Genomic DNA, 26,127 nt, shown 5'->3' on the forward strand with positions numbered 1-26,127 from the left:
AGCAGAACAGGTACATAGGGGCATGAAACAGGGCTCAGATTATGTGGTTTAGGTAGAGTAATCTGATGCTGGCAGAGCAAGACATCATAGTTTATCACTTCTAATATTGAACCATATACTGGAGCCGAGCTCTTTGCCTTTTTTATTTTAAGAGGGCCAAATTAGGAAAGTAAGTGAGTATAGAGTAGGTGGGTTGCAAGGATACAACAGATGGGATGTGGACAAACCTAGTACAGAAGTGGGAAGGGAAAAATGACACTCTGTGCAGCACAGAGAGATGAAGGAGGGAGACATGTGGTGCAGTATAAGGCAGGATTCATGGTCTGGATACTGTAGGTCTCATGATGTCACAGGAGATGCTGGTGTTGAAGTTCAGTTGTCCTCCAGAGTGTTGGCAATACACTAAACATCACTCTGCACCCCGAAGATGCTGAAGACTCATGAAACTGGAATCATAAATAATAAGACAGCCTTCCCAGAAGATGGAACCTTTCTTTCCCATCCCAAGTTTTCACTCAACCCCTAGGTTCATAAGAGACATTACAAGGTCACTAACAGCAGATCATATGATATCCAGAAGAATGAATATAGCATGTAATCGATGGCAAGATCTTGCTGTTTTGAGCAACTGTTTCTGGAGATGAGACATTTTGACAAAAGGTTTCTTAACTGCTTGCTGAGAGCAGATAATGGTAAAGACTTACAACTCTAGAGTCAAGTTGGGGAACCATCCTTCCTCTTTGGACAGACACCTCTGCGTGACCCAGAGTCAAAGGAACTGCACAACTTTTCATGTCTCAGTGCTCCTCTGCGGTCAGCACACAGCTGTGAAACCCATCTACTGAGCATCCTGCAGACGCTAGGCACTACTAAATGACTGACATAGGGGAGGACAAGCAGCCTACAATAGCTACCAGTGACTCTGCAGACTCAACTAGCAGCTAATAGGGTTTGAAATGGAGGAATTCAGTCTCTTTTCTTTGTGCGTATATGTGTAGCATGCGCTTCTTAATAAGAAAAATTGCAAAAATTTTATAATAAAGTTTGGAGAAAAGGCACATGCAAATTTTAGAAAAAAGTCAAGAGGCAGCCTCTGCAGATTTAATCTTCTGACCTTATGATACACCATTAAGAAACGCATTATGATATTATCTTTAATCATATGATCAGACAGGTCTCTCAGCACATATTTCAAAAATGATAAAGACTAAAGGTAGGTGGAAAAAATTGTGTTTAAAAAAAAAAGTCTAAGAGCAGAAATAATCAAAGAGAATTCTGGATTGTTGCTTCAGAATTCTGTTATTCTTGTATCCTTGTGTATCAAAAGCTCTGGCTACTTTTTCAAGTCAGAATCTTGTTAGGAGGGGGAAAAAAAAAAAAAGTTAAAAAATCTTTGCATCTTTAGAGGAATTAAACCGAGACAGTGGAACCCTGCATTGGCCTTTACAGCAAGCCAACAGCACTCTGAGTCCTCACTGACACACACAGCAGTGAAGTGCAAGGACCTGCCCTGCATAAGGAGCCACAAAAGAAGGAAGTAGAGCTAAACTAGACACTTGTCAAGGCGGGGAAATCTGTGTAGGAACCAGGCCTGAAATCCTTTCTCCTTTCCAGGGATAAAGAACTACAATTCTCTATAGCATAGGCAGGAGGATAAAAAAAAACAAAAAAACCCAAACATTTATTGGGACATGACTATTTTCACACAATATAAATAATCAGAATCTATCCAAAACAATTGTAAAAAAAAATAAAAATATCACCATTTTCCATGTTTACAAAATTCTACAGTGATTCTATTTTCAAAAAAATCCTTGGCTTGTAGAATAAACATCCACTTTTCAGTTCCAAAGTCTAAATTTTTTTTTTGCGAAGTTGAGCGCTCGCCAATGACAAATCTCAAAACCACCTTTGATAGAAGAGCAAACCTGGGGAATCAATTTTTTCCTCTTTTTGTCCTGTTTGTTTTGCCTTTTTTCTAGCCAGAGATGTAATTTAGATGTAATTTTTTCCAGAATACTACTTCAACCATTGAAAAAAAGTAAATACTTTAAGAACAGTATATAATCATTTGGTAAGAATATCTAAGTAGTATTTTAAGTATAGTGGTAATTGAAAATAATACAATATTAATCAATTATAAATTTTACAGTATGTGCTACATTTTCTATGACAAAGTCAAGGAATAAATGAAAAACTGAAAATACGTGAAGCTAAACATACATAGTATTAGGTGAAGCAAAATGAACTACATAATAAAATTAATTTTACCAATTGCAATTTCTGTTTAATTAAAATCTGAACACTATCCTTGAAGAGATTCCTTGAAGAAGATGGACTGAATACAGCCCAAAATAAAGCTGTTAACCCGGACCGAGTTTTGCTACCAGTATAGCTACTGGTTTGATTGCTGTTGCTCTTGATTAAACATGCTTGTATAAAATATTTTTCAAAAGTTAATATTCTAGACCAAATGCACACATAGCTTAATGATGAGCATTCCCAAATATTTGCCTGAATTGGGAAACATGGGTGAATCACTTTGATCATTCTAACAATATTTATTTCTCAAGCTGCCTAGAAAATAAAATTATATTAACACTGAAAGAAAAACTTCTCAGAGAAAAGTTTTGCATTTTGAAATCAGTTGAGCTAAATACGAAGCTGACACCATACTTCAGTACAATTATTTATTACTGCTTAATCAATAGCAATGCTGCAACCTCAGCTTTTCTGTTCCTGTGAAATGCAGGGAGACTGTCGTCCTCAAAATATTGCTATGACTTAGCGGAGCATTGTAAAACAGACTGAAGATCCAATGCGCTGTAAGAGTATACATATATAACAAGAACCAGAGTGTTTGTGAACAACAGAAATCTATACTTTTCTGGATTGGCCCCGAGAGCTTAAACTCTGTAAGTCAGTAAAAATGTTACATAGATGGTAGTAAAACAAAGCCATTTTACACTATCATAGAGCCTAGCGATGACAAGCTGGGACCCTTCAACAGATATCTAAAATGAACAGGCGCGATGACTTGTTCACAGGACCTTTACTTAAGGATCACCACTTTTTCAGTCACTTCTTCAGCTCTGTTTTCAATACTCCTAACTTCCATCTTAGCAGGCATTATCGCTGGCAGAAAACTATGCTCCTTAAAAAAATTTTCAAATACATAAAAGCAGACCTTTAATAGCTTATTGTTTGCCATAAATCTTTCATATTCTAGGCTAAAAAAGATGAGGCAACATAAATGGCAAGATGACAGGATCCTTTTCCTTTCCAATTAGTTCTTGGAAGAGCTTTCAGAATTAAGGAGATTCTCAATGGCCGCTTAAGGAGACAGCACAAGTGATAACCATTTCCAGCTTATATTTGTATTCTTCTGGGTGACTAGAAACGCTAGTTTGTAACTTTTGATAATTTACCCAAACTTGCATACTATAATAACCACTCTGACAGCTTTGTCATACAGGGATCTATGTTATCTGATATTTTTACATGGTGACTAGGAGAACGCAGCTGTAGTCTAACTTCAGTACTGCCATACAAATTAACAGGACAGATGTCGCCAAATATTGAAGATATTCCATTCTTTTTTCACTATAACTATTTTTGTGTTCTTTAGACCCACTGATACCACTGTCTACATTTTTTGTCATAACACGAAATTAGTTGTTCACAAACTCAGTTTAACTGGTCTTATGCCTGTGCCAGATAGACAGAAGGAAATTATGCTTTGAATAGAACAGAAATTAGGCTTTAAGATTTTCTTAAATTAATCTTTCCTCACATACAAATTCTAGCTACTAGTATGTATTAGGCTTGTGTGGCCAGGTTTTTTTGAGGGGTGGGGTGGCTACAGGGATGGCTTCTGTGGGAAGCTGCTAGAAGCTTCCCCCATGTCTGACAGAGCCAATGCCACCCGGCTCCAAGATGGACCCACCACTGGCCAAGGCCGAGCCCATCAGTGGTGGTGCTAGCACCTCTGGGATAACATAGTTAAGAAGGGGAAAAAAAACATGCACAACAGCAACAGCAGCCAGAGAGAGGAGTGAGAATATGTGAGAGAAGCAACTCTGCAGACACCAAGGTCAGTGAAGAAGGAGGGGGAGGAGGTGCTCCAGGTACTGGAGCAGAGATTCCCCTGCAGCCCCTGGTGAAGACCCTGGTGAGGCAGGCTGTCCCCCTGCAACCCATGAGCTACATGGTGGAGCAGATATCCACCTGCAGCCCATGGAGGGTCCTACGCTGGATCAAGTGAATGCCCAAAGCCCACATTGCAGTAGGCTCCCGGCAGAACCTGTGGCCCTGTGGAGAGAGAAGCCCACACTGGAGCAGGTTTGCTGGCAGGACTTGTGACCCCGTGGGGGACCCACGCTGGAGCAGCCTGTTCCTGAAGGGCTGCACCCCATGGAAGGGACCCACACTGGAGCAGTTCGTGAAGCCTGTGGGAAGGATTGTGGGAAGGCTGTGGGAAGGACTCACGTTGGAGAAATTAGTGGATGACTGTCTCCTGTCGGAGGGACCCCATGTTGGAGCAGGACACAATGAGGAGTCCTCCCCCTGAGGGGGAAGGAGCAGCAGAGGCAAAGTGTGATGAACTGACCACAAACCCCATTCTTGTCCCCCTGCACTGCTCAAGGGGAGGAGGTAGAGAATTCAGGAGTAAAGCTGAGCCTAGGAAGAAGGGAGGGGTGGGGAGAAGGTGTTTTAAGATTTAGTTTTTGTTTCTCATTACCCTACTCTGTTTGGATTGGTAATAAATTAAATTTGTTTTCCCCAAGTGGAGTCCATTTTGCCCATGACAGTAATTGCTGAGTGATCTCCCTGTCCTTATCTCGACCCACACACCTTTCGTTATATTTTCTCTCTCTTGTCCAGCTGAGGAGAGGAGTGATAGAGTGGCTTTGGTGGGCACCTGGCATCTAGCCAGGGTCAACCTACCACATAGTATTACTTATCAGAGTTCTTTAAAGAGAGAATAACTTGTACGTGAGTAAACATTCATATAAGGATATATTTTAAAGATACTGAGATAGCATCTGATATTGTGCATATAATTGCCCATCTGTTTCTATAAATTACATTTAACATAACATTTAATTACTTCCTATAGAAAAGGAAGTCAGTTGGATACATATGCTTTAAAACTTCATTGGGAGATGGGATGGTATGGAAGCAAAAAGGGAGAAATGAAAAGTAGTCATGAAACTGATTTCTACTATATTTCTTCTTTTTTGACAGTATTTACAATTGCAGATATAGGTGAGTAACGGGAAGCTAAAAGCCAGAAGGCATTACGTTCAAAAGTAATCAAAACTGGAAAAGATGCCTGACTGAGTTTTGTATTGCCAAATATAAGGAGCAGACTAAGCTTTACAAATGCCAAACATCATCTGATTATTTTTATGCATATAATAAGAGAAATAAAAATAAGACAGAGAAAAGAAAATACAACAGAGAAGACTCCAGGAATTATAGCAAGCAGCACATTTCCAATGAAGTAATCATGCTTTTTATTACTGGCAGTCTGGATGAAAAACTGAGGCAAGACAGCAAAGCTACTACATTAATGTTTTTGCCAATGAAAACAAAACCATGATGGTGGCTACCAATAATTTAGTTGAATCACTTGGCTGATACACAGGTTTCATGGACTGTTACTCTGGCAGTTGCTACTGAGCTCCCATAAGCTAAGACTTTCAAAGCTACCAGAAAGGCATTTGGATGTCCATTTTATATTTAAATTTTAACAGATTTGGGTGACTGAAAACAGGGGCAACTTTTAAAAACTTCAGTCTTGCACAAACTCAGAATCGGTCTGTTGAAAGCACACTTGCTTGAACTGAAAGACACTGGAAACATGAAGAAACATCACTGACCTTTGATAAGCCCAGAAAGCACATCATGCATCTGATAGTACCAGAACTGTACTTACAAAGACTGTAGGCCATAAAGAAGTACATTTTAACTGGAAGGGGGACGTTTTGGGTGGTGGTGCGTTTTTTTTTCTTGTCTGACAGATGGCAGCAAGTTCATGGCAACAGTAATCGGATGGATATGCAACAAATAAACCCCAATGCGCTTTTTTTCACCCACATTCAAAGGACAACACAGCCAAAGAGAAGAATCAATTAGTAAAAGAATAGCTCGGTTCTGCCTGTGGAATACCAGGGATATAAAACATGGGACAGACAGCAGAACCTCCATTCTGTGCCAAACATGGTCCAGGCATATTGAAAAGAGCACCCAGGAAAGATGAGTCCAAAAAAAAAGAATCTCGATTCAAACATTAGAGTATCTTCAGCTGTTCTGGAAATTGCTGTAGGGGGCTATTCGGAGAAATAAAAGAGCCATAGAGGGATACTCAAAGGCAAAAGACCACAATCCAGTGAAGAGTTCCAGTGCCCTGTGCGCTGCCCTCGGCCCCTCACATGTGGCATCCCGCGCCTGCAGGGGACTCTCAAACTCAGCCTGGGGCAGGCTACGCACACACGACGCTGCTCTACAGAGAGGGCAACAGCGCTGAGAGAATGAAAAGAGCAATGCTACAACAATTATCAGGCTGCCCACATTTAGACTTACTCAGGATTTCTCCTAGGCCCCACAGAACTCAAAGTATACTCATTTTTTTTGTTATTGTTGAAACCAGCTTTAAAGTCTCACTGAATAAAATCAGACCATGACCAGTAACTTAGCAGAAGAAAGCAAGCTTAAGAAATTTCCTTTTGATAACTACTGATGATGACAGAAACAACCATATCTTAGAGTGCAAGTTAAAAAAAAGAAAGAAAGAAAAGTTACGTTTGATCCTTCTACCTTAATCCTGCTTTTCCTGACAAAACAACTTGATATTGTAATAAAAGTAGTGTTTATGAGGAATCTTCTTAGGAATTTCGTTAGTGTTTTTAAGAAGACTTTTTGTTTCATAAAGAGACATTTGTCCTGAGGCCTGAATCTAGTTTTTTGGTAACAGCAATGATTAGTGTAACTAATCTTTGAACCACTTTACTAAAAAAGAAATTAAATAAGATCACTCCTGAAAGGGAAAGCATCAAGGATTAAGGCTTCAGATCCAATTCCCACTGATTGATGTCATGACTCTGGGCACGTGACTGAGATTATCTCTACCCAACTCAATAAACAAATTCCCAGTATAGATCTGGTCTCATACTGCTTATGCATTTTATAACTCTATCACGGAAAACAAGTAGAGTGGTCCAAGGAACTGAGTCCAGGTACATTTCTTTAGGGAACTCTTCAGTTTCACATATATGAAGCTCAAGCCTCTTTTTCCTTTCTCTGTCCTATTCTATTTCTTTCTATGGGAAAGATCCCTTCCAACCTAGACAATTCTATGATTCTTGGCCCAAACTGAATAAGAGATGGATAGATGTTCCCATTGCTCCTGGGCTGCTGGTGAGGGTATTCTCTCTTAAGATGGCTGAGAAACAAAGGCTTCAGTCTCAGTCTGCTCAAGAGGGCAACAAATGGATGCTCTTTTCTTGTGTGCGCAAACCAAGTCACTTACTATGTGAAAAATGGGCAGCACTACAGCTACCACCACTCCTTCTCCAGACACATCGTGACAGAAAGGACCGAGCCTCTCCTCAGTACCAAAAGAGTGACCTCAGCGTCTGACTCCAGCACAGGTTGCAGGTGTGGATCCTGACCCCACAGAGGTGTCTAACATGGGCAGTGGGTGGGCACCTAAACCCAGCCAGGAAGGGGAACGAGATACCTTCCCACCCTCAGCACAGCCCCAGGAGTACTTTAGCCTGCCCTGCCCACCGTGTTCACTGCAGAGAAACCAAGCAACTAGCCTATGTTAGGACCTAAGGTAAGTCCATGGAATTAATTTAAACAGCTTTCACTATATTGACTATTTCTTAGCTTACCAAGTAGCTAAAGCGGCACAAGTATGTAGTCTTCAGGCCTGACTAGCAGCTAAGGTAAGCTGGATGAGTAAGTACAGAAGAGCAAACTAAGGGAAAACGATTTAGCCTAGACTTATCAATGTCATACCAATAAAGCTTTAGGGGAATTTTATAAATACTTAAATTTTGAACAGAATTTTTTTTGTGGTGATTGATGAACTTCAGGAAACAAACAGAGATATTTTTAAAGGACTACTAAAATGAAGTTAGAAACAACCACTTAAAAGCTCACATCAGCAAGAATTAACCCCCTACAAAATCAAAATAACACAATTTTTTATACATTCAGCAACTACAAAGCATGTACAACTCAACAAAATAATGAAAAGAAAAATGGAAAAGGAAAATTATTTTATGTTTTTGTAAGCTAAGTGAGTGAAAAAGTAAAGAAGAACATGTTTCAGAAGTAGGAGAAACCTGCAAACTACCACTTTGTCTTAGCCAAAAGTTCTCTCCCTGTGGGTAGTCTTAAAAATACTATGGTTGCCCAATCATAATGCATTCTTGCCTTTATCATTTCTCTTGCTAGTGTGGGCTTAGTTTTGCTTTAAAAATCAACATTTATACAACTTATGAATAAAAGGTTGTCTTACTGACATTATGCAGGGTCCTCAATTTATGTTGACTCCTTTATAGTAAACTCTGAGCCAAAGCTTGACTATAGTAGACTTTCTAAATATATTAAACTACAGACTATGTTACAACTTTTATATTACTGGGTTAAGTGTACTTTTAAGGGTTTTTATAAAGTGAACTTTAAGTGTGCGTGCTTGCTGCTACGGCACATAAGCTAAAAGTTTTTTTTTTTCCACCCACACCACTCAAATGGATCAACTGATTTCTCTCTCAGGTGAGCAAGCTATGGGTGACTGGAATAAACAGAAAGGCAGGGTATTTCTCCACCAAAGAAACGTCCGTTCTGATGGTCAGCAATACTGGTTGCTGGCATAACAAAGACATCTCTGTCTGTGTGTGACAGTTTGTCCATCCCTGTTGTCTCTAAAGACCTCTCCCTTCCACGGGGCGTCATCCTAATGCCTCTGAAGAATGGCCAGAACCAACGAGATCCCTGGTCGGCAAGATCCATCAGCAGATGTTCTCTGTTTGTATTCGCTTCTGGAGATTATACCATCTCAGAAAAGGAGTTCTGTATTTCTTTGTACCCAGCAGGGTCCTGGGTCTTGCCACCTCCACTCATTATTCAAGTTACTTTTTCTTTTCTTCTGCTCTCCTTCCTTTTTCTCACAAATTAGCAGTCTAGCATTGATAATAATAGTAGGAAGTGGCAGAATGAATGACCTTTCCCATTTAATTCAATGACATAAATATGAAACATTTATCATTTACTTAGCTTGTAGGTCTGCTAAAGACAAATTCACCTGTGACACATGCATCAAGATAAATTCATATCTCTTTCTCATATACTTCCATTAGCATCAGATTTATCATCCATTCTCCTAAAGTCTTGAGTACCACCCATGCAGCGTAGGAGAAGATGACTCTATTCAATTCAACAGGATTCTATTTTAAAAACTCACAGCACACACATTCAGAGTTATGACTCCATTCAGGCATATTTGCTTAAGCTGCTCTCTCCTTTTTTGCAACACAGCTGAAAATGGACATGTAATCCATTGCTTATACATACCCTTTATTCAACATATTGTTTAAGACTTTGCATGTGCCTAAGTTACACCTACTAATCTTTTCCCCAAGACGACCAGTTTTCCACCTCAAGCTGTAGAGGTGTATTAGTTTTTCTTTGAAAGTCCCCAACTCTGATATATTGAGTGTTATCACGGATGCACTGCAGTACACCTGCAGTACCTGACACATCTCTGCTTTAAATACGAATTTGATGTTAAATATGACATCTTTACACTTCACTGAGACATACTTATTTTTCTTCCTGTTAGATAAACACACATACATTTCCTGTATATCTATACATATATTGAATAAATATTTCAAACTGGCATGCTTTCTTCAACTTTATGAATCCCTGAAAAACTGTTATTCATTTCAACCTTTTAGATTTCAGAGCAGTATAAAAAGACGTTCACCTAGGGGAAAGACATCTCTGTGAAATTAAATTCCCAAAATTCAAAATCAGTCCCATCTGTGATGTATTTTCTTTCCTTTCTCTTCCCTCCATCTCTCCTCCCTATTCCTTCATCCCCACATCTGGTGGTGGTTCTGTTACTACCTCAGAGACCAGTTCTTATTCTCCTAACTGCACTTATTTAACTCAATAAGCCTTACTGTCATTCCATTCACTTAGTGTCAATGGATTTTCTTTCACTAAAGATGCATTTCCCAAGATGTGTTGGGGAACCTCTATGCCTCTCTTTCCCTTGTTTTTCTCCAACAGAAGCGATATTCCCGTGCGTTTTTAACCACAGTTACCTATGGGAATAAAGATGATAGTCCAGGGAACTGTAGCTGGATTTGTTTAGCTAGACATTGCCTCGTCACCAAGCAGATCACTGACTAACTGCAACCAAGAAGATTCATGAAGCCTCAATGACATACAAAAGAACCAGAAAGAGTGAGTGCGTCCAGAAATATTTCATGTCGTTCATCCCAGTGGCCAGTGCGGCCCAAACCATGACAACTAGTAGCTACTTAGTAGGCAATTCTTGCTGCTTATATAGCCTAGTTAATAGCTATATAAGCAATATTCCTCATAGCAGCAGCAGAAGGCAAGCTAATACAACAAATATCAACTAAGCAGTGGCTCTATCTACCTTTTCTTACTACCAAGACATTTCAAGGAAGTAATATAAGCAGGATCTGCGTAGTTAAAAGATATGAACAGTGACAAAAAGAGGGTATGAAAGCAAACTGCGCTCTCATACTCCATTAGTGCCTGTCAGCTCTTAAAAAGCAGAGGCTCAGTCATATTATGAAGTTAAATAGTCCTTATAAGGATGAATTTTATTAACTCTATTTTACAGATTTCCTGTTTACAATTATATCCATCTTATTACATATGCAAGCCTGAAGAAAGAGCCTCTTTTTTGTTTGTTTTTTTCTTGATGTATTGTGCAGATCCATAAGTAAATGCTCTAATTTAACAAATCTGGTTATGGCAGGGTGTGCGTGTGCATACGCACGTGTGTGTGGCAGGAGAGAACGGTGCGAGCATCTACCTTTCAACTCTGCTTTAGACCTGGCCTGCTTCAGAAGCAGCACACCCCATCACACAGCGTGTCTGTCAGGATAAGCGATAACAGCCCCTGCAAAGGAGTCTTTTATCCTCCAGATCCTCTGTCAGCACGCCACCAAAAGAGACTAGGGCCCTACAGCTGGTCCAGGCAAACCACAGGCTACCTAATGAGGAGAGCTTGCCTGTGCTGTTGCACAACAGATGAAGGCGCTGAAAAAAATATAGAGGGGTGGAAAAGAAGGAGGGGGAGAAAGAAACAAAAAAAAGTAAAAAAAAAAAGTTTTGGCAATATTTTAACCAACTCTACACTTAGCACAAAGAAGTAGACACCAGATGTGCTTGGGGACAGAAAGAACATAGGTGTTCTGTGTACTCTAGGCCCCTAATTTAGGACCCGATATTCTGTATCAAGTCGGCAGAGATACTGATTCTTCCAGAGGATTTAGAGCACCTAAGTGAAGTTTGCTAAATGCTAACAAAAAGCAGTGAATTCCCCATGTAGGGGCACCTGCCTGCCTCCATCATCTTGATAGGCAGCCTAGGCGCTGAGGAACCTGGTGGGAATTCCTCCCAGGCACTTGCATGAATGGGGAAGCATGGCAGCAAATAAAGACAGAGGTACAGAAAATGACACAGATCTCCAATAACAAGCACTACAAAAACCTAATTTAAAATTATGCTAGCTGGCTAGTGAAAGAGCTTGTATTACTTCTGTATTCATAGGAAAACTGTGAAGGAGACACAACAAGAAAACAACCATATAAGCTTTTGCAAATATAAGTACTCTTGTTAGAAGAACTTCATACACACCTATCTTCCCTAAGTGATCATTAAATGCCTATGGAATGTGCTTTCCCTTTCCAAGGCCAGCTTCCTTGTGGTAGCACTATTCACGGTGTGGCGTATCCAGTAAAAGCACTGTGGTGTAAAACATTCTTCTTCATGAAATTAGTAAGCTAATAATGTCAAAGCAAATATTTATCTTCTTACATTGTAGGAACATTAACTGAAATATGGGATTTTCTAACCCATTTTTAATCAAAAATGAGATGGTGTAACATTTCTGAAACATTAATGTGCAGGCAAAGCGTGGGATGAAAATCTAGGCAGAGCAATGTAACAAAAAGGAGTGCCAATCAGAAACATTCATGTAAATTTGTAAAACTACTTTTCAGCTCACCATCAGCTCCTGCTGAGGCAATTATTGATCAATATTCTGTCAAGGATAACATAATTCTAGAGATTTATTTTCTTTGTCCCTCACCTTAACCTAAGACCTGCTGAATTTCAATTGAAGTAAATAAATCATCTTTACTTTTTGACCTTTTAAAAAATATTCACTAAGCACATTTTATCTCTATCAAATTTGATGTTCTAAAGGGATTCAGGTGGCTGCGTTGGCATACTGACCTTATACATATTCTAGGATGGCTATGATGTAGTGCACAATACTTTTAGTAGAACTGCACAGTTACTCACCATCGCACACTGAACATTTGGGTCTAGGCTGAACCTTATGTAAGAGGCAGCACAAACCTGCACCACCCCAGGAAGGATCTGCACAATTAGGAAGACTGAATTGGCAGGGACCACACCATTCATCAAGACGGGTTCCTCACAAATGCAAGTTGACACTTACATGCAAATGCTCCTGGAAGATTACCCATCCTTTGTCTCAGCAAGCATGCCTCAGCACTCTCCTCTCAACAAATATCACACCTTCAACATAAATGGTGTAAAGCTCTAAGCTACAAGGCTCCACTAAAGAAGATCAGAGACAAGCCGGTGCCAGTCTCAGGTCTCCGCATGAGCACAAGCCTCCTCCTCCACCTTCCTGCTGGATTACATGGGTGAGAAATTGATGCAATTCACTGTGAAAGCATTTAACACTGAAAGAATGTGGCCAACTCAGTGGCCATCACTGCACTGGAGTAAGAATGGTGCCACCATGGCTCGGCCTCCTGGATGCCACCATTCACAGCTTACATGGAGGATATTGAGTATGCGCTCCTCAGGATCCCTCAGGGAGAGATCTATAAGATCCACCCAGGGACTCATCTATAAGAGCAGACAAAATCTTGTCCTAAATTGTGCAGGTGGGCCTAGGGTGCAGAGATTAGTTCCCCTGAAATCTAGAGAGGTTAAAATACAAGGTTTGCAACTCCCATAGATTCCAGTTATGACAGACATGCCTTCTAAACTGCCTCAGAGTGCTGTTCTAAAGTTCTGTTCTGCCTCTTCTGGCACTTGCTGGTATCACCAGTTTCCACTTTTACAGAGATTTAAAATATCTCAGACAATTGGCCTTCCAGTACCTGAAGGGGGCCTACAGGAAAGCTGGGGGAGGGGCTGTTTGCAAGGGCATGTAGCGACAGGACGAGGGGCAATGGTTTTAAACTAGAGCAGGGTAGGTTTAGATTAGACATTAGGAAGAAGTTCTTTACAATGAGGGTGGTGAGACACTGGAACAGATTGCCCAGAGAGGTGGTGGAGGCCCCACCCCTGGAGACATTCAAGGCCAGGCTTGATGAGGCTCTGAGCAACCTGATCTAGTTAAAGATGTCCCTGCTTACTGCAGGGGGGTTGGACTAGATGACCTTTAAAGGTCCCTTCCAACCCAACACATTCTGTCATTCTGTGAATTAAAAACTTTTTTTTTTTAAAGTTTAGCACTGACCGTGATGCTATTCTGCATTTCTCTATTACCTAACCAGTCCAGCTGTGAGGGCAAATAAATGCCCCCACCTCCTCAAGCCATTTTTATTGAATGTGTCCATACTTGTGCCAAACACCAGAGCAGCTAGGACCTTCAGTGCAGTCATTCTCCAGAGATCTCAAACTGAAAGGTAACAGGGAACTTACTATCAATCTAGGTTTTCTAATTAATATAAAAACATACTAGCAGTGTCAAAAGACAGCTATTTTTAAATGGTATAATCATAAAATGAAATGTCAAATATTAACTGTTCAATCCATTCATCACTGTAGCTTTGTATAACTGTCTTGTCTTAAATTAGTAAGGAAACTGTCTGGAATAGATGCTGCAGTTTTAAGACTAATAGTCTTCGCCTTCCAAAAAAAGTCAGGGCTTGTGCTCACCCAGAAATCCAATTAGTCACCACAAATACTGCAGAACTTCTAATTTGCTCAAATTTTGAAAAGCAAACAAAAAACAGCAACAAAAGAGAAACCTACATGAACACAAAGACGTGGGTTTACATCCCCTAAACCAGTATGAGCTGCCCACTATGGAGATCTGAGCAGACAGAAGCAAGTGCTAAAGGATGTACACATGCAACTCATTACAATAGCTAAAATGCCAAGAGGTGGTTCTTGAGAATACATTCTTGGGTTTGGCACGGCCAACAAGCCTTGTTGTTCATTGCAAACATGTTTCTCCGGCTGAGTTTAGATTAGCTCCTAACGGCATTATGATGGCACCGTGCCACTTCTAAATTCTTCTTTGTTACAAATTGGTCCAGTTCTCAGCAAAAGTGACAGCAGGCAAAGCACCACTACCGCACCTGAGGAGCTTTGGAGAGGTCACACCTTTTTTAATCCCGTGGAATTAGAGAGAGACTGAGGAGCTACCATAAAACGCTTACAACGTGGAAACACCCCCTTGCGCACCAGTCTTCCTTGTGGCTGCTCTTGGTTGATGGAGACCTGAATAGTTGGCCTTCCAGTGAAGGCACTCAGCATGGTCTGAGAGACTCAGATGTTGTGCACTCAGACAGGGCCTTTCTTACTCACCTGTCAGAAGGGCCAAGTAATAACTGCTGGAAGTTCAAAGCCTCCTTACAGGCACTGCACTCTGAACAAGCATGTGAATAGTCCCAGCTTCATGACTGCATCATTCCTGGTTTTACACCTGCGTTAATGAACTGAAACCATGAAAGATCCAGCATCCCCCATCGGTGTAATGCAGAGGAGGGTTACACTCATAACTTCTATTATTGTCAGTGATAGTTACGTATATGTGCTGGGCAGAGAGGAACAGCTGTCCTCTAATAAGGCACCAGTCATGACAAATACAATACTGACACGGGACCCACATAATTGTCTTCATAAGCACACTGCAAAGCAAAGAAATGCCAGGAACCAGGAAAAACCCACAACGTTCTCTCCCCAATTTTTTTTTTATTTCAATTCGCAAAGAACAGCACATTTCTGCAGTAAATAGAGCTTAGTAAACCAGATGCCTTTTGTTATTGTCCTTATGCCTATCTGTGACATTATACAACAGATACCACTTTATCGGTGTCCATAAATAACTTTTATTATGCATCTGAAAAAGCACGGTTTAGCACGACGCAGAACAGACACCATCTCTTCCAGCGGTTGAGGCCAAAAACTTTCTTCTGTACCTACCATTACGACCCTACCCCAGGTGACTGCTTTCATTTTAAAAAATAAAGAACAAAAAAAAAACCAACCCAAACCCAAAATATTGTACCAGACAGCAGCTCCTCTAAATATTTTGTGAGGTTGCCAGCACCAGAAAGAGGCATTACTAGGTATATTGCTGCATGCTGCATCCAGCTTATTGTGGTATTCCCTCTGCAAGGACCAAATTTACTGCCAGCTCCACACTCAGGAAAGCCAGTCTGATAAAATCCAAGACAATGAACTCTGTTTTCAGGATATGCTGAAGCCCATGCCTTATGTTAACACTACCAGTGCCATCATCTGGCTTGTCACCAGCTGCTGCCTGTGACTGCTGCTACTGTCAAAGCAAATAAAAGCTAACTGGCCCCAAGGGGACAGATGGGTGTGGCCAAGAACTTACAAATAAATAAAAAAGGGTTAATCAACTAATGGCAAAAATAACAACCATATTTTCCATTCTTTTTTTCAGACAAGCCTCTTATTCTTTTGCATTCCTTTAGCATAGAAAACAAATGTTTTCATTTGTTTTACTGTCATTTGCTCTGCCAATTTGAACAGTGACGTAATGACACATGACTGCCTGATATTCAGTGGTACTCACAGCACCTTTGTCACTGGTGGCTCAAGTGCACAATGAACAGTATCTTGAGTTTAATGTATTTTTGGCTTTGTGAAGGCAGCAATGACACACAACGGGCCTTTTTCTCCTTTTGTTTCTGTGCTCTGTAATAGAACAGCCTGCCACAGAGACTGTGACCAGAGCATAATGAAAAATGCCAGGCCATTGTTGGCCATGGCAAAAATTTGCAAACTTCACATTTTGTTTAATTATTGAAGAATGGCTTTTCAAAGATCCATGCATTGTTCTAAAGAGACATCGTAGCATCTATCTTCCTTTCCTCACAAAAGCTTTTTATCTTCAAACGAGAAGAATATACTTGTTGAGGGCCAATTAGTAGTCCATCTACGAAGGAGTTTAAAGGAATTTTTAATTAGTAAATTGACCCATGGTGTGAGTCACCTGGAAAGGGATTACATCGTTTTCTAAGACAGTTAAGCTTTCTTACAGAAATATTAGTCAGTGCCTTAGATTCAAGACCCTCTATTTCTTAGTACTATCTTGTTCATGTAGACCAATTTCATTCCCTACTCTAGGATCACTCAGAGACAGTACATCTTATTCAAGGTGAACAGGGGCAGCCCTCTGACCCTTGTTCTAGGCCTCTAGCACGACTTCCATTCATCCAAGAGAAATGTTATGCTTCGCTCGTGTTTACCCTGCCTAAATTCTATAAAATAAGGATTTCACAGTCTATCCTCTCTTCTTTAGGATAAAGATAATACCAAAGATGAGCAGGCTTAACTATATAATGAAGTAAATAAAGTTGCATGCAGAATAGAGGCTGGGGTTTCGTTGCCAACTGGGCAGCTACTCAAAGACCCCTACATAGTCAACGGAAAGAGGCAGCCACCTCCAGAAGGTGGTTCTGGGCCTACTCATTACATGCTTGAATGGGATAGCATGAATCTCTTTCCCATCATCTCCAAATGGTCCTGCATTTTTTCCTTCTGAAAGGTGACATGACGTATAAACATGACAGGCATCACAATTTCGACATGCCTCTCAAAAATTATAGAATTAACCTCATACGCTGCCTTCTGTGCAAAACTCTACTAATGAGAATTCCTTCACAAGAAAAGAAGGGTGAGGAAACCAAACCTTAATCTGTTATGGTATGAATATAGGATATGACAGACTTTTTCTATTCCCATTCAAGTAACTGGTAACTTGCCACTAGAGATACAGCCTAACATCCCAACTGAGAAAAAAATCAGAAAGAAAACCCCAAGCCCCAACGTTAGAAAGCTACTACTTCAAACAGGATAGGAAAATCTGAGATTCATTTATGTCATATAAGTGGTACTTTTACTGATTTTAGCAATCAGTACAATAATGAGCATTTCTTATATACATTACATCATTATGTAGGCAGCAGAGAAGCAAGTTTGTGTATAAAAGGTAAATCTGAACCTCAAATGAAAGACATTTCAAGGTATCCGGATATATGTAAACATTTAAGTAGGAATCAGCAGAGCCCTAAACTTATAAACATTTCTCATAAGTTATGTATGAATTAAAATCAAGTTTTTTATTAAAAATGCATAAGTATGATCTGTGGTGAATAGAACTATTAGCTATGCATGTTTACTTTTTAGTGAACACAGAAATCGGTAATTTTTCTTCTAAATGTCATTTCTATCAGAGGGTTATAATGATAAAATGCTGAAAAAATTCTCAGATGCATCCAGCTGCTACATATACATCTGGGGAGAGGGGATAAAATAACAAACTGTCAAATGTTTATTTGCCACAGGGGCAAGAAAATGTCACTTCACCTATTGTGACCATTCTACTTTACCAGTCACATAGCACTCAACAGCCCCTCTCTTTCACTCACCATAATAAAAAAATAAGGATTAATCTGGATGACAATAAACTATGTGATGCTTTAAAATTACTGTGTTTTCAGCATACTCTTTATGGTCAGACATTAATTACAGTGGTCCATGTCATTCTCGCTCCTGTTGGAAGCCACGGAAAATCACCTAAAAACCAAAAAATTGGTTTTATCCATTTGATTTTAGCATATTTTTTTAGGGGATCTTAAAGGACGTCTGGACAAAAGCTGACATTGCTCCGGTGAAACCAGGCTCCTGCAGTCAATGAAAAGACAAACACCTTTCCAAAACAGCATGTCTCAATCATTAAAATCAAGAAGGCGTCAGTAAAATGACTAGTGAAAATGCAAGAGGGAGGAAAATGTAAATAACAAGTACTGTAAGCGGCAAAACTGCATACAATGGGTCTGTGATCTCTTCTCTTTCTGCTCCTCCCAAAAAGCCTACTTAAACTGAAGGACCACTTTATTTAAGACACAACTCTAAAGGGCAGTTTAGGGCAAGAAACAACCTTAGGCCGCCTGAAAGAGTCCCTCTTCTGGCCACAGAGGAGCCTACAGAGATTATTCCAATTTTGTCAGACCATTAATACCCATGCCCCAACCAAATATGAAAATATTCACTATTGTGGTTCTCCACTAAATGTCACTTAAATTCAGAATCATAAGTAAATCTCATAGAAATTCAAGATTTCTGACACATCTTTTCTCATTGGGCATAGCTGTCTCTTTTGGCATTGTACATCCAGGACAATCTCTTGAGTGGAAGCAGTGTGGAGTGTATGGGGATACCTAGGTAGTTCACTGGGCACTGACACCAACCTCCAGAGCAGGCACTGGCTGAACCTCACCAGGCCTTAAGCCCAGGGAAGTTTCTCAAAACTTCATGCTAACTGAAACTAGATGTTGAGACCCATGTGATTAGATGCACCAGGACACTGAGAAGACCTCCAATGGATTTAGATTCTTTGCTGGAACGAGTTACCAAGTACCTGTTTACAAACCTCGTCTGCTGCACTTGCATTGTATACATTCCCACAGCTCAGTCTGGGACAGTAAAATCACTACCAACTTTAAAACATTATGTTTCTGCTTTGAACCGTTCTGCAATGGAGCCTGTTCCTTTCTGTTGACTACAGAATGAGAGATTTCCCTCCACTGACTACAGAGTTTTTAGTGTCTTTTAGAAATGCTACTTAGTGCTTTCTGTAAAGAAACAGAAAAAGAAAAAAAACAAAAAAACCAAAAACCACCCTGCTGCTCATCATTCAAGGTGCTAGCTCATATCTCTGTCAATACAGAATTAATTCCTACTGCCAAAGATTTGCCTCATGGCTGTACAAGAAGAATAACTTTGCTAGATATTCTAGGTCCCTATATTCAGGTAGTTTATTCAACTCCTCTTCTCTCAATCTATCTAAACCTTTCCCTCCTACCCATCATCACTGTGTCTGAATGTTGAGTCTGCTCATTGAACGCTAAAGAAGTTCAGCTTCAAAAAGCATCAAACTTGCTATTCAGCTGGTCTGAAATCTTTTACCCCTGTAACTTGAAACAACATACTCTGCTTTTCTTGAAGTGCATGATTGGTTATTCACAATTATTATTCATTCACACTTCTATGACAAATAATACTGTACCATTCATAGTGCACGTCAAGTCACTAAAATTAAATGACATAATGGGTCGTTACCTCTAACATCCATTCTTTGTATGCATCACTATTTTTGACCTCAAGTTATCAGAAAAAAAAAAAAAACAGTTTGGTTATGAATCTTCAGCATTTTACTTCAAAAACAGAATAGAAAGAGTGTTTACTTTTCTATCAAGGTCTTACTTAAACCTAAAAAGGTTGCTACATATTTCTTTCATAGCAACAAAAGATGTTAGCTCTCTGAATTCATGATCAAGTCCTTGTTTTATATATTCCCAGCAACACCTCAAAATCTATTCCTTAGTATTATACAATAGCTTTCAAACAAAGATCTGCTGAAAGTCTGCCATTCACAGGACTGTTTCCTTTGCATTGCTAGTAGGATCACAATGGGTTTTGGATACAATGAAACTAAGACTTTCACTTTCCTACCAAAATTGAAACAAAGCAAGAAGGAGAACTTTAAGGAAGGCACAGACACAAGCTGTTGACATAGTCACAATTTCAAAAGCAGTACTTAAACATAAGTACTGTCCAAAACACAGAAACCAATTCTTTCTACTCTCTTCCTAGACTGATAAACCGACTGATCCACAGCCTGAGAGCAGTAACAACATCACTTTCCATTCCACATGGAAAGCCCGCTTCTTTAATTCCCCTTTCGCTAGCAGAAAACATAGGAACATGTACATGTCATCAGAATTTTCCATTGCAGACACTTTCTCCTAAAGCTGCTATTGAAAACCATTGGCAACAGCGCCAATGAAACACAATTAAAATACACACGCAAAAAGAAAAAACAACCCTCCCCCGCAAAAAAAAAATAATTGGGGGTTTAAAAGAACCTAAAAATGTCACTACCACTTCCTATAGCAAAAATGAAAAAAATAAACGTTATGCACACTAATTATGTAACTTGGTGTGCTATTGGAAAGTACCCTGATGGTACTTTCACGGTGTAAGAGTCTATATTAACAAAAATATGTTCTTTATTACATAAAGCTGCTGAGTAGCTAATCCGAGGGAGTATCTGGTGTGAATGCCTCCCCTTTGCTCTGGGGGACTGCAGCTCTAAAATCTGGCAAACCTCACTCCCTGAAGGTCCAGAGACAATTCAACCCACAACCTGTTAAAACATGAGGTTTTCCCCAAGCAAAGATATTCATGTGCTAAAAACCTTGTAGGTAGATTTGTGATGTAGACTATAACTTGCCATGATCACCATTCCTGAAGTGTTTGAAGGAGCATAAGAATGTTTGCTGTTCATGCTTAAAAATGGCAAACCAAAACCAAAACTTCACAGGACTGATCACTAAGGCAGACTTTTTCACTAAGAACCAAGCTCTGTTACATGTACTGATGTTTTATAATGCATGAGAGACTTGGAAGAGAAGAGGACACTCTTCAGGCTTATATCATGTGTGCAATATAGACATCAGAAGAAGTCACAGAAGACATACGGTAGGTACTACTTCCCAGTTTGTATGTAATTCATCTCCTGTGTTTGAGTGGTTCCACCACTTTACGGGCCTTCATGTGCAACAAGGTAACTCAATATGTGTTTATGGACATCGGTATCACAGGTAAGTATAGAAGTTACCTCAGCTGATAGCGTTTTTTAATGAGATATTTGAATTTTCTCTTAATTCACATTATTCATTTGTGGAAAAACACAAAACAAGGACATTTCCGTACAAGCTTTTTGTTAGCATTTTGACCATTTTTTCCATTAGCTCAAAGCAAAGATAAAGACTGGGCCTATGTTAGCAAAAGCAACCAGCTCTGTGTGCCTTTGTTGTTCTGCTTGGCCGCAACAACACACTTGGACAGCGGCTTCAGCCAGAATCGTAACTGGAAGAGGTCACAGAGAGATACAACCAAGTTGTGGGTCATGGGGCTTACGCCCCAAACAGTGAGGTGTTAGTGAGGAAAAGGGAAGACTGCAAATGTCATACATTGATGTCTGTGAAAGACACTGATTTTCAGAAACTGCGGAGCCTTTACCCGCTGTAGCACACGCTTCTTTAGAGCATCAGACAATACCACAGAATTGCTAGCTGAGCCTTGATATATATGCAGCCTGTTTACAAATTTTACACAGTTTTTAATACTTACCTAAAATATCTGAACTGTATTACAATCTACTTTAAAAAAAAAAAGAGAGAGAGAGAGAAGAGAACAGGCAAAATGTACAAAAAGAATGATATAAATAAATTCGGATGGAAACTGAGAGAAGGCAGGACAAAAGCTGCATTATCTGTCATCTAACTAGCCTTGGGACTATGGCGATCTTTGCCTGATGGATAGAAACAATAAGGCAATGATTTCTGGAGACTCCAAGCTTCCTTACAAAATGTTGTCCGTTCTCATCACTGCACTTGGGAAGAGAGATTCTAAGCTGCAAACATGTATTACTTTTTACTGTTTTGCCACCGCTCCGAGTCTTCCCAAGTAGCAATAGAGGACACATAAAAAGTTTCAAACTGGTTTCCATGGGGCTCCTGAAGCCTTCCCAAAAGCACAGAACCAACAATAATCTTGGCAGTTTCACCTTTGCTGCTCTTGCTATTAAAAAGTCCAAGCAACAAGATATTAGTGTTACTGATGTAAGCTATTAATAGAAAAGGAGACACCCAAAAATAAAGAGGTTTAAAGGACAAAATGCAATAGCAGAGAATTCTTTCAATGCAGCCGGGATGGTTGACATTCAACAAAAACCACCAGAGCCCCTAATGCCCGGGGTTCTCTTCAGAAGGACAAAGGGCAAGAAAGACCAAAATTATTATCTGAAAAAAATGAAAAGATATTTTGAGATCATTAGCTTGGCATACAGAAGGCAATGCCTTGTTCCTAACATCAGCAAAATTAGCTTTTACTTGCTGTTAATTCTTCTCATTGGCTACAAATGCAGAGGAAAATGAGCTGTCAAAGGTTGTTTTCCATAGTACAAATGAGAGCACAAACAGGAAGGTATATGTATGTTAATAAGCAGGGGAGCAATGATCAGTATGCCCTTGAGATCAGAAACATTCCTTGAGCTTTCTGATAATCTGATGGTACAGTATGTTGCCTTAGCTCTAAGCATTTGAAATGCGTTTATGAAAATGATTCTGCTTGCGCAGGGTCTCTCAAGTTGATGTAGCTCTACTCCTGCACCAGTATTTGAAACAACCACCTTTTTTTTGCCTATTCGCAGACACTTACATCATCTATATACGTACAACATGCAACAACTTCTCTATTGAACTGCAGTATTCTTCAGTATTATTTATTGTACAGTGCCTGCAAAGACCAATTATATCACCACACCTTAGCTCTGCAGAGCTGGAAGAAAATATTTTCATTAAAAAAAAATGGAAGAAAGCCTTCTTTTCACTTTTTTCGTCAACTTTTTTCCTCAAAGAAAAGTATATTTTATACTTCAAACATGACCATTTTACAACTGAAACCCAGGTATCAGGAATAAAAGTTCTTCACGTGAAAAGCTTTATGCAATTTTTTTAAAGTATGGTTACCATTGTAGAAATGCTTCCCATGCCCATCTCCTCGTGCCAGATAACTTCTTCATCCTTTGTTTTTCATTTACATCTGCATTAACGTGGCTGCTAATTTGGGGATGAATCTCGACATCATTTGCTCCCTTAAGTAGCCTTTACCTAAAATGTAGTGACAACTGATCAACCACCCATAGGCCTACTCAGGAGAGTTAAATCTCCTTGACTGAAAACTCATGACCTGTTCCCATCTGATGGTATATGGCACAGGAAGAAATATGACAAGTCATTTTAATAAAGTGCGAAGAGTTCATTTTTTCCATTCCCAACTACTTATTCTCATGTAAACAATTATTCCTGCTTTGAACGTATCTAAATGTCATTACATAGGCTAAGTGTGATTCAGAGATTTGTGTTACTGCTAGCCCGTCCTTTTCTTGCTCAGTAAAAATATCCAAGTTTGCTTTCAGTATATGAAAATATGTTAAAAGTTCACTTAAGCTACTACAGAATACAATATTTACTTTTTGAAATATATATATTTGACGCTGTCGTTTACAACCACTTTGAAGTAGCTTACAGTAATGCTACAATTCTACACCAGCTTACCTGCTCATCCAACTGCTGATAGATTCCTATGGGGCATTTCTGTTGATGTTTTTGCTATGAGTTTTGTATGTATTTTTGTCACCATGAGTTGGCAAATATGTTTCTTTTCACAGACTTTCAGAACAATAATAATTTAAGCACATTCCATAGTCGTCATAGTTTGTTGAATGCATTAAAAAAAAATAAATCAACTTTTATCAGTAAAAGGTACAATTCAAACCATTTTTGTCCCCCTTGCTGAAACTTAAACAGGTCTGAGGAACTTCAGTGATTAATTTTATGTTTCCAAATTGCTGGAAAAGGTTACATTCCTACCATTCCACTCAAGATTCACTACTCCTATTCAAGACTCTTTTTTTAGACAGTGTGCATGAATAAATCACATCTGATAAAACACATCCAGCTACAAAGAATCAGATAACTTACGTGGAGAACAGCATATACAAATAAAATATTTTCCAGCATACAAAAGAATTAAGGGTTGATTACACCCGATAGAAAGACCACAGGCATTTTGAATTTCTGATCTGCTAACACATCTTCCTTTTTCTGTGTACTGTTTTACTGATTTTGGTCCCTGAAATCTACTGGGGTTTTTGTCTTCTGTAGTTTTCCTAGTACCTGTCTGCAGGAGAGGAACTGGCAACAATGATGGTTGCTATTGATACTGACTAACACTTTCTCAGCAAAACTATTCAGTAAGACATCGAGGGATGGAGTAATATGAATTATTTCCTGCCTGCTGTAAGGTTAACTGCTTAACAAAGGTGCCTCCAGCACCTGTTCTGCCAGCACCCAAACACTTGATCTAATGAAAATAAGAAATGGGGCATATTCCATTGATGGATCTTTATCTGTGTGTCACTGCATCCAAATCCATAGGAAGTCTATACATCATGTACCCGATTTGATAACAATAAAATAATCCACTTATATATTACAGAAAGGGACATTTCTTTAGTTTCTTAACTTTAAACCCAGTCACTTTTAAGGTGCTACAATACAATTATACAGTCTAACCTTCTTGCTAAGCAGATCTATTTTTAGGCAGTCTCTTTGTTATTGTATCTCAGTGCCTACTTTTTAAACTCAGTCTAGTTTTGCCGGCAGCTGAGCTTACAAGTGCTGCCACATGTCTCTCCTCTATAGATAAGTATAAATATATAATTGTTGCAGTTTCTGTACCAACATAATGATACAACGTTAACAAAAACTGCTCAGTAAGTCTGAAAGACAAAAAAAAAAAAAAAAAAAAAAAAGGAAAAGGGATATGCACATATACACCTGCAGAAAATCTCAGGCATAACAACTTCACACACACACCTGTATGGCAAACTGTTTGCGAGCCATGCATCGCCCCTGCCACGGCTTTACACGAGGCCAGAGGAAACCAGGTACCAAGTTGAGACAACGCTTGGGAAAAACTGCCCGAGTTTACGATGAACTCCGCCGTGCGCCCACCGCAGCCTCCCCAGCAAAGCTGCCGCCAAACTACCTGTAACGCTGCCTGTATTTCCCACCCCGCTCCCTCACCCCTTTCCCCATCCCGGCCCCCGCGCCCCTTTTCCTCTCCCAAACCCTCGGCGCTTCCCGCTCCACCACCGCCCCCCCCCGCCCGCCGGGCTCCCCCTCCGGGCCAGCGGGGGAGCCGCCCCGCCGCCCCTTCCCCCCCCCCCGCCCCCGCCACCTCTGCGGGCCGCCCCCGCCGCCACTCACCAGCTGCGCGCCGCACACCGCCACCAGCGTGCACCGGCCGCTGCAATAGCCCATGGCTCCCGGGCACCCCGCGCCGCCGTCCCGCTCCGCGCCGCGCCCACTCAGGCGGCGGGAGAGCACCGCCCGGCCGCCGCCCGGCTCCCGCCTGCCGCCGCCGGCGCGCCCCAGCCCGGGACCCGCATGGGGGCGCGCCCGCCGCCCGCCCGCCCGCCCGCCCTAACCGCGGCCGCAGCGCCCGCCGCCTCGGCGGCCGCCGGCAGCGGGGCCGGCCGCCCCCGCGGAGGGCGGCAGCGCCGGGGGAGGGGGGAGGGCGGCGGCGGCGGCAGGTGCCTGCAGGAGGAGCAGCAGCCGCGCTCTGTCGCGCAGCCCCGCAGGCATCTGGGCTTCAAAGTTTGCCCCCTCAACTCCGCTCGCAAACCATCCGGGCTCGCAGCCGGCTGCGGCGCGGGGGGGTGGAGGCGGGAGGAGGGAGGGACGGGGAGGCGAGGCGAGGCGAGGCAGGCGGCGGTGCTGAGCTCTATTCACGCTCAGAAAGCGGCTTCCCTCCTGCCCACGGCACAGCCGCTCCCTCCCCCCCACCCCGTCCTTCCTCCTCCTCCTCCTCCCCGTAGGGCTCAGGCAGCCCCAGCAGCGGAAAGCCCTCGCCCGGGGGCTACCCCGCGGAGGGGCGGGGACGGGCGGCTGCCGCTTTGTCTGT

At 41.0% G+C, this 26,127-nt stretch overlaps 1 protein-coding gene across 2 annotated transcripts in view; it reads right to left on the minus strand.

Moving 5' to 3' along the window:
* NKAIN2 (sodium/potassium transporting ATPase interacting 2) overlaps positions 1–25,621 on the minus strand; it is a 561,651-nt gene extending 536,030 nt beyond the window's left edge. The window contains exon 1 of one of the 2 annotated variants that reach the window (XR_012586233.1): positions 25,431–25,621. Coding sequence is in view for 1 of the 2 variants with exons in the window: in XM_074580840.1 (XP_074436941.1) it covers positions 25,431–25,484 (54 nt within the window). In the remaining variant the exon portion in view is untranslated. The remainder of the gene's footprint in view (positions 1–25,430) is intronic. The other variant, XM_074580840.1, reaches the window with a different exon arrangement.
* Positions 25,622–26,127: the final 506 nt, after the last annotated feature.

Source organism: Larus michahellis, chromosome 3 (genome assembly GCF_964199755.1).
Source record: "Larus michahellis chromosome 3, bLarMic1.1, whole genome shotgun sequence".
NCBI classification, from domain to species: domain Eukaryota; kingdom Metazoa; phylum Chordata; class Aves; order Charadriiformes; family Laridae; genus Larus; species Larus michahellis.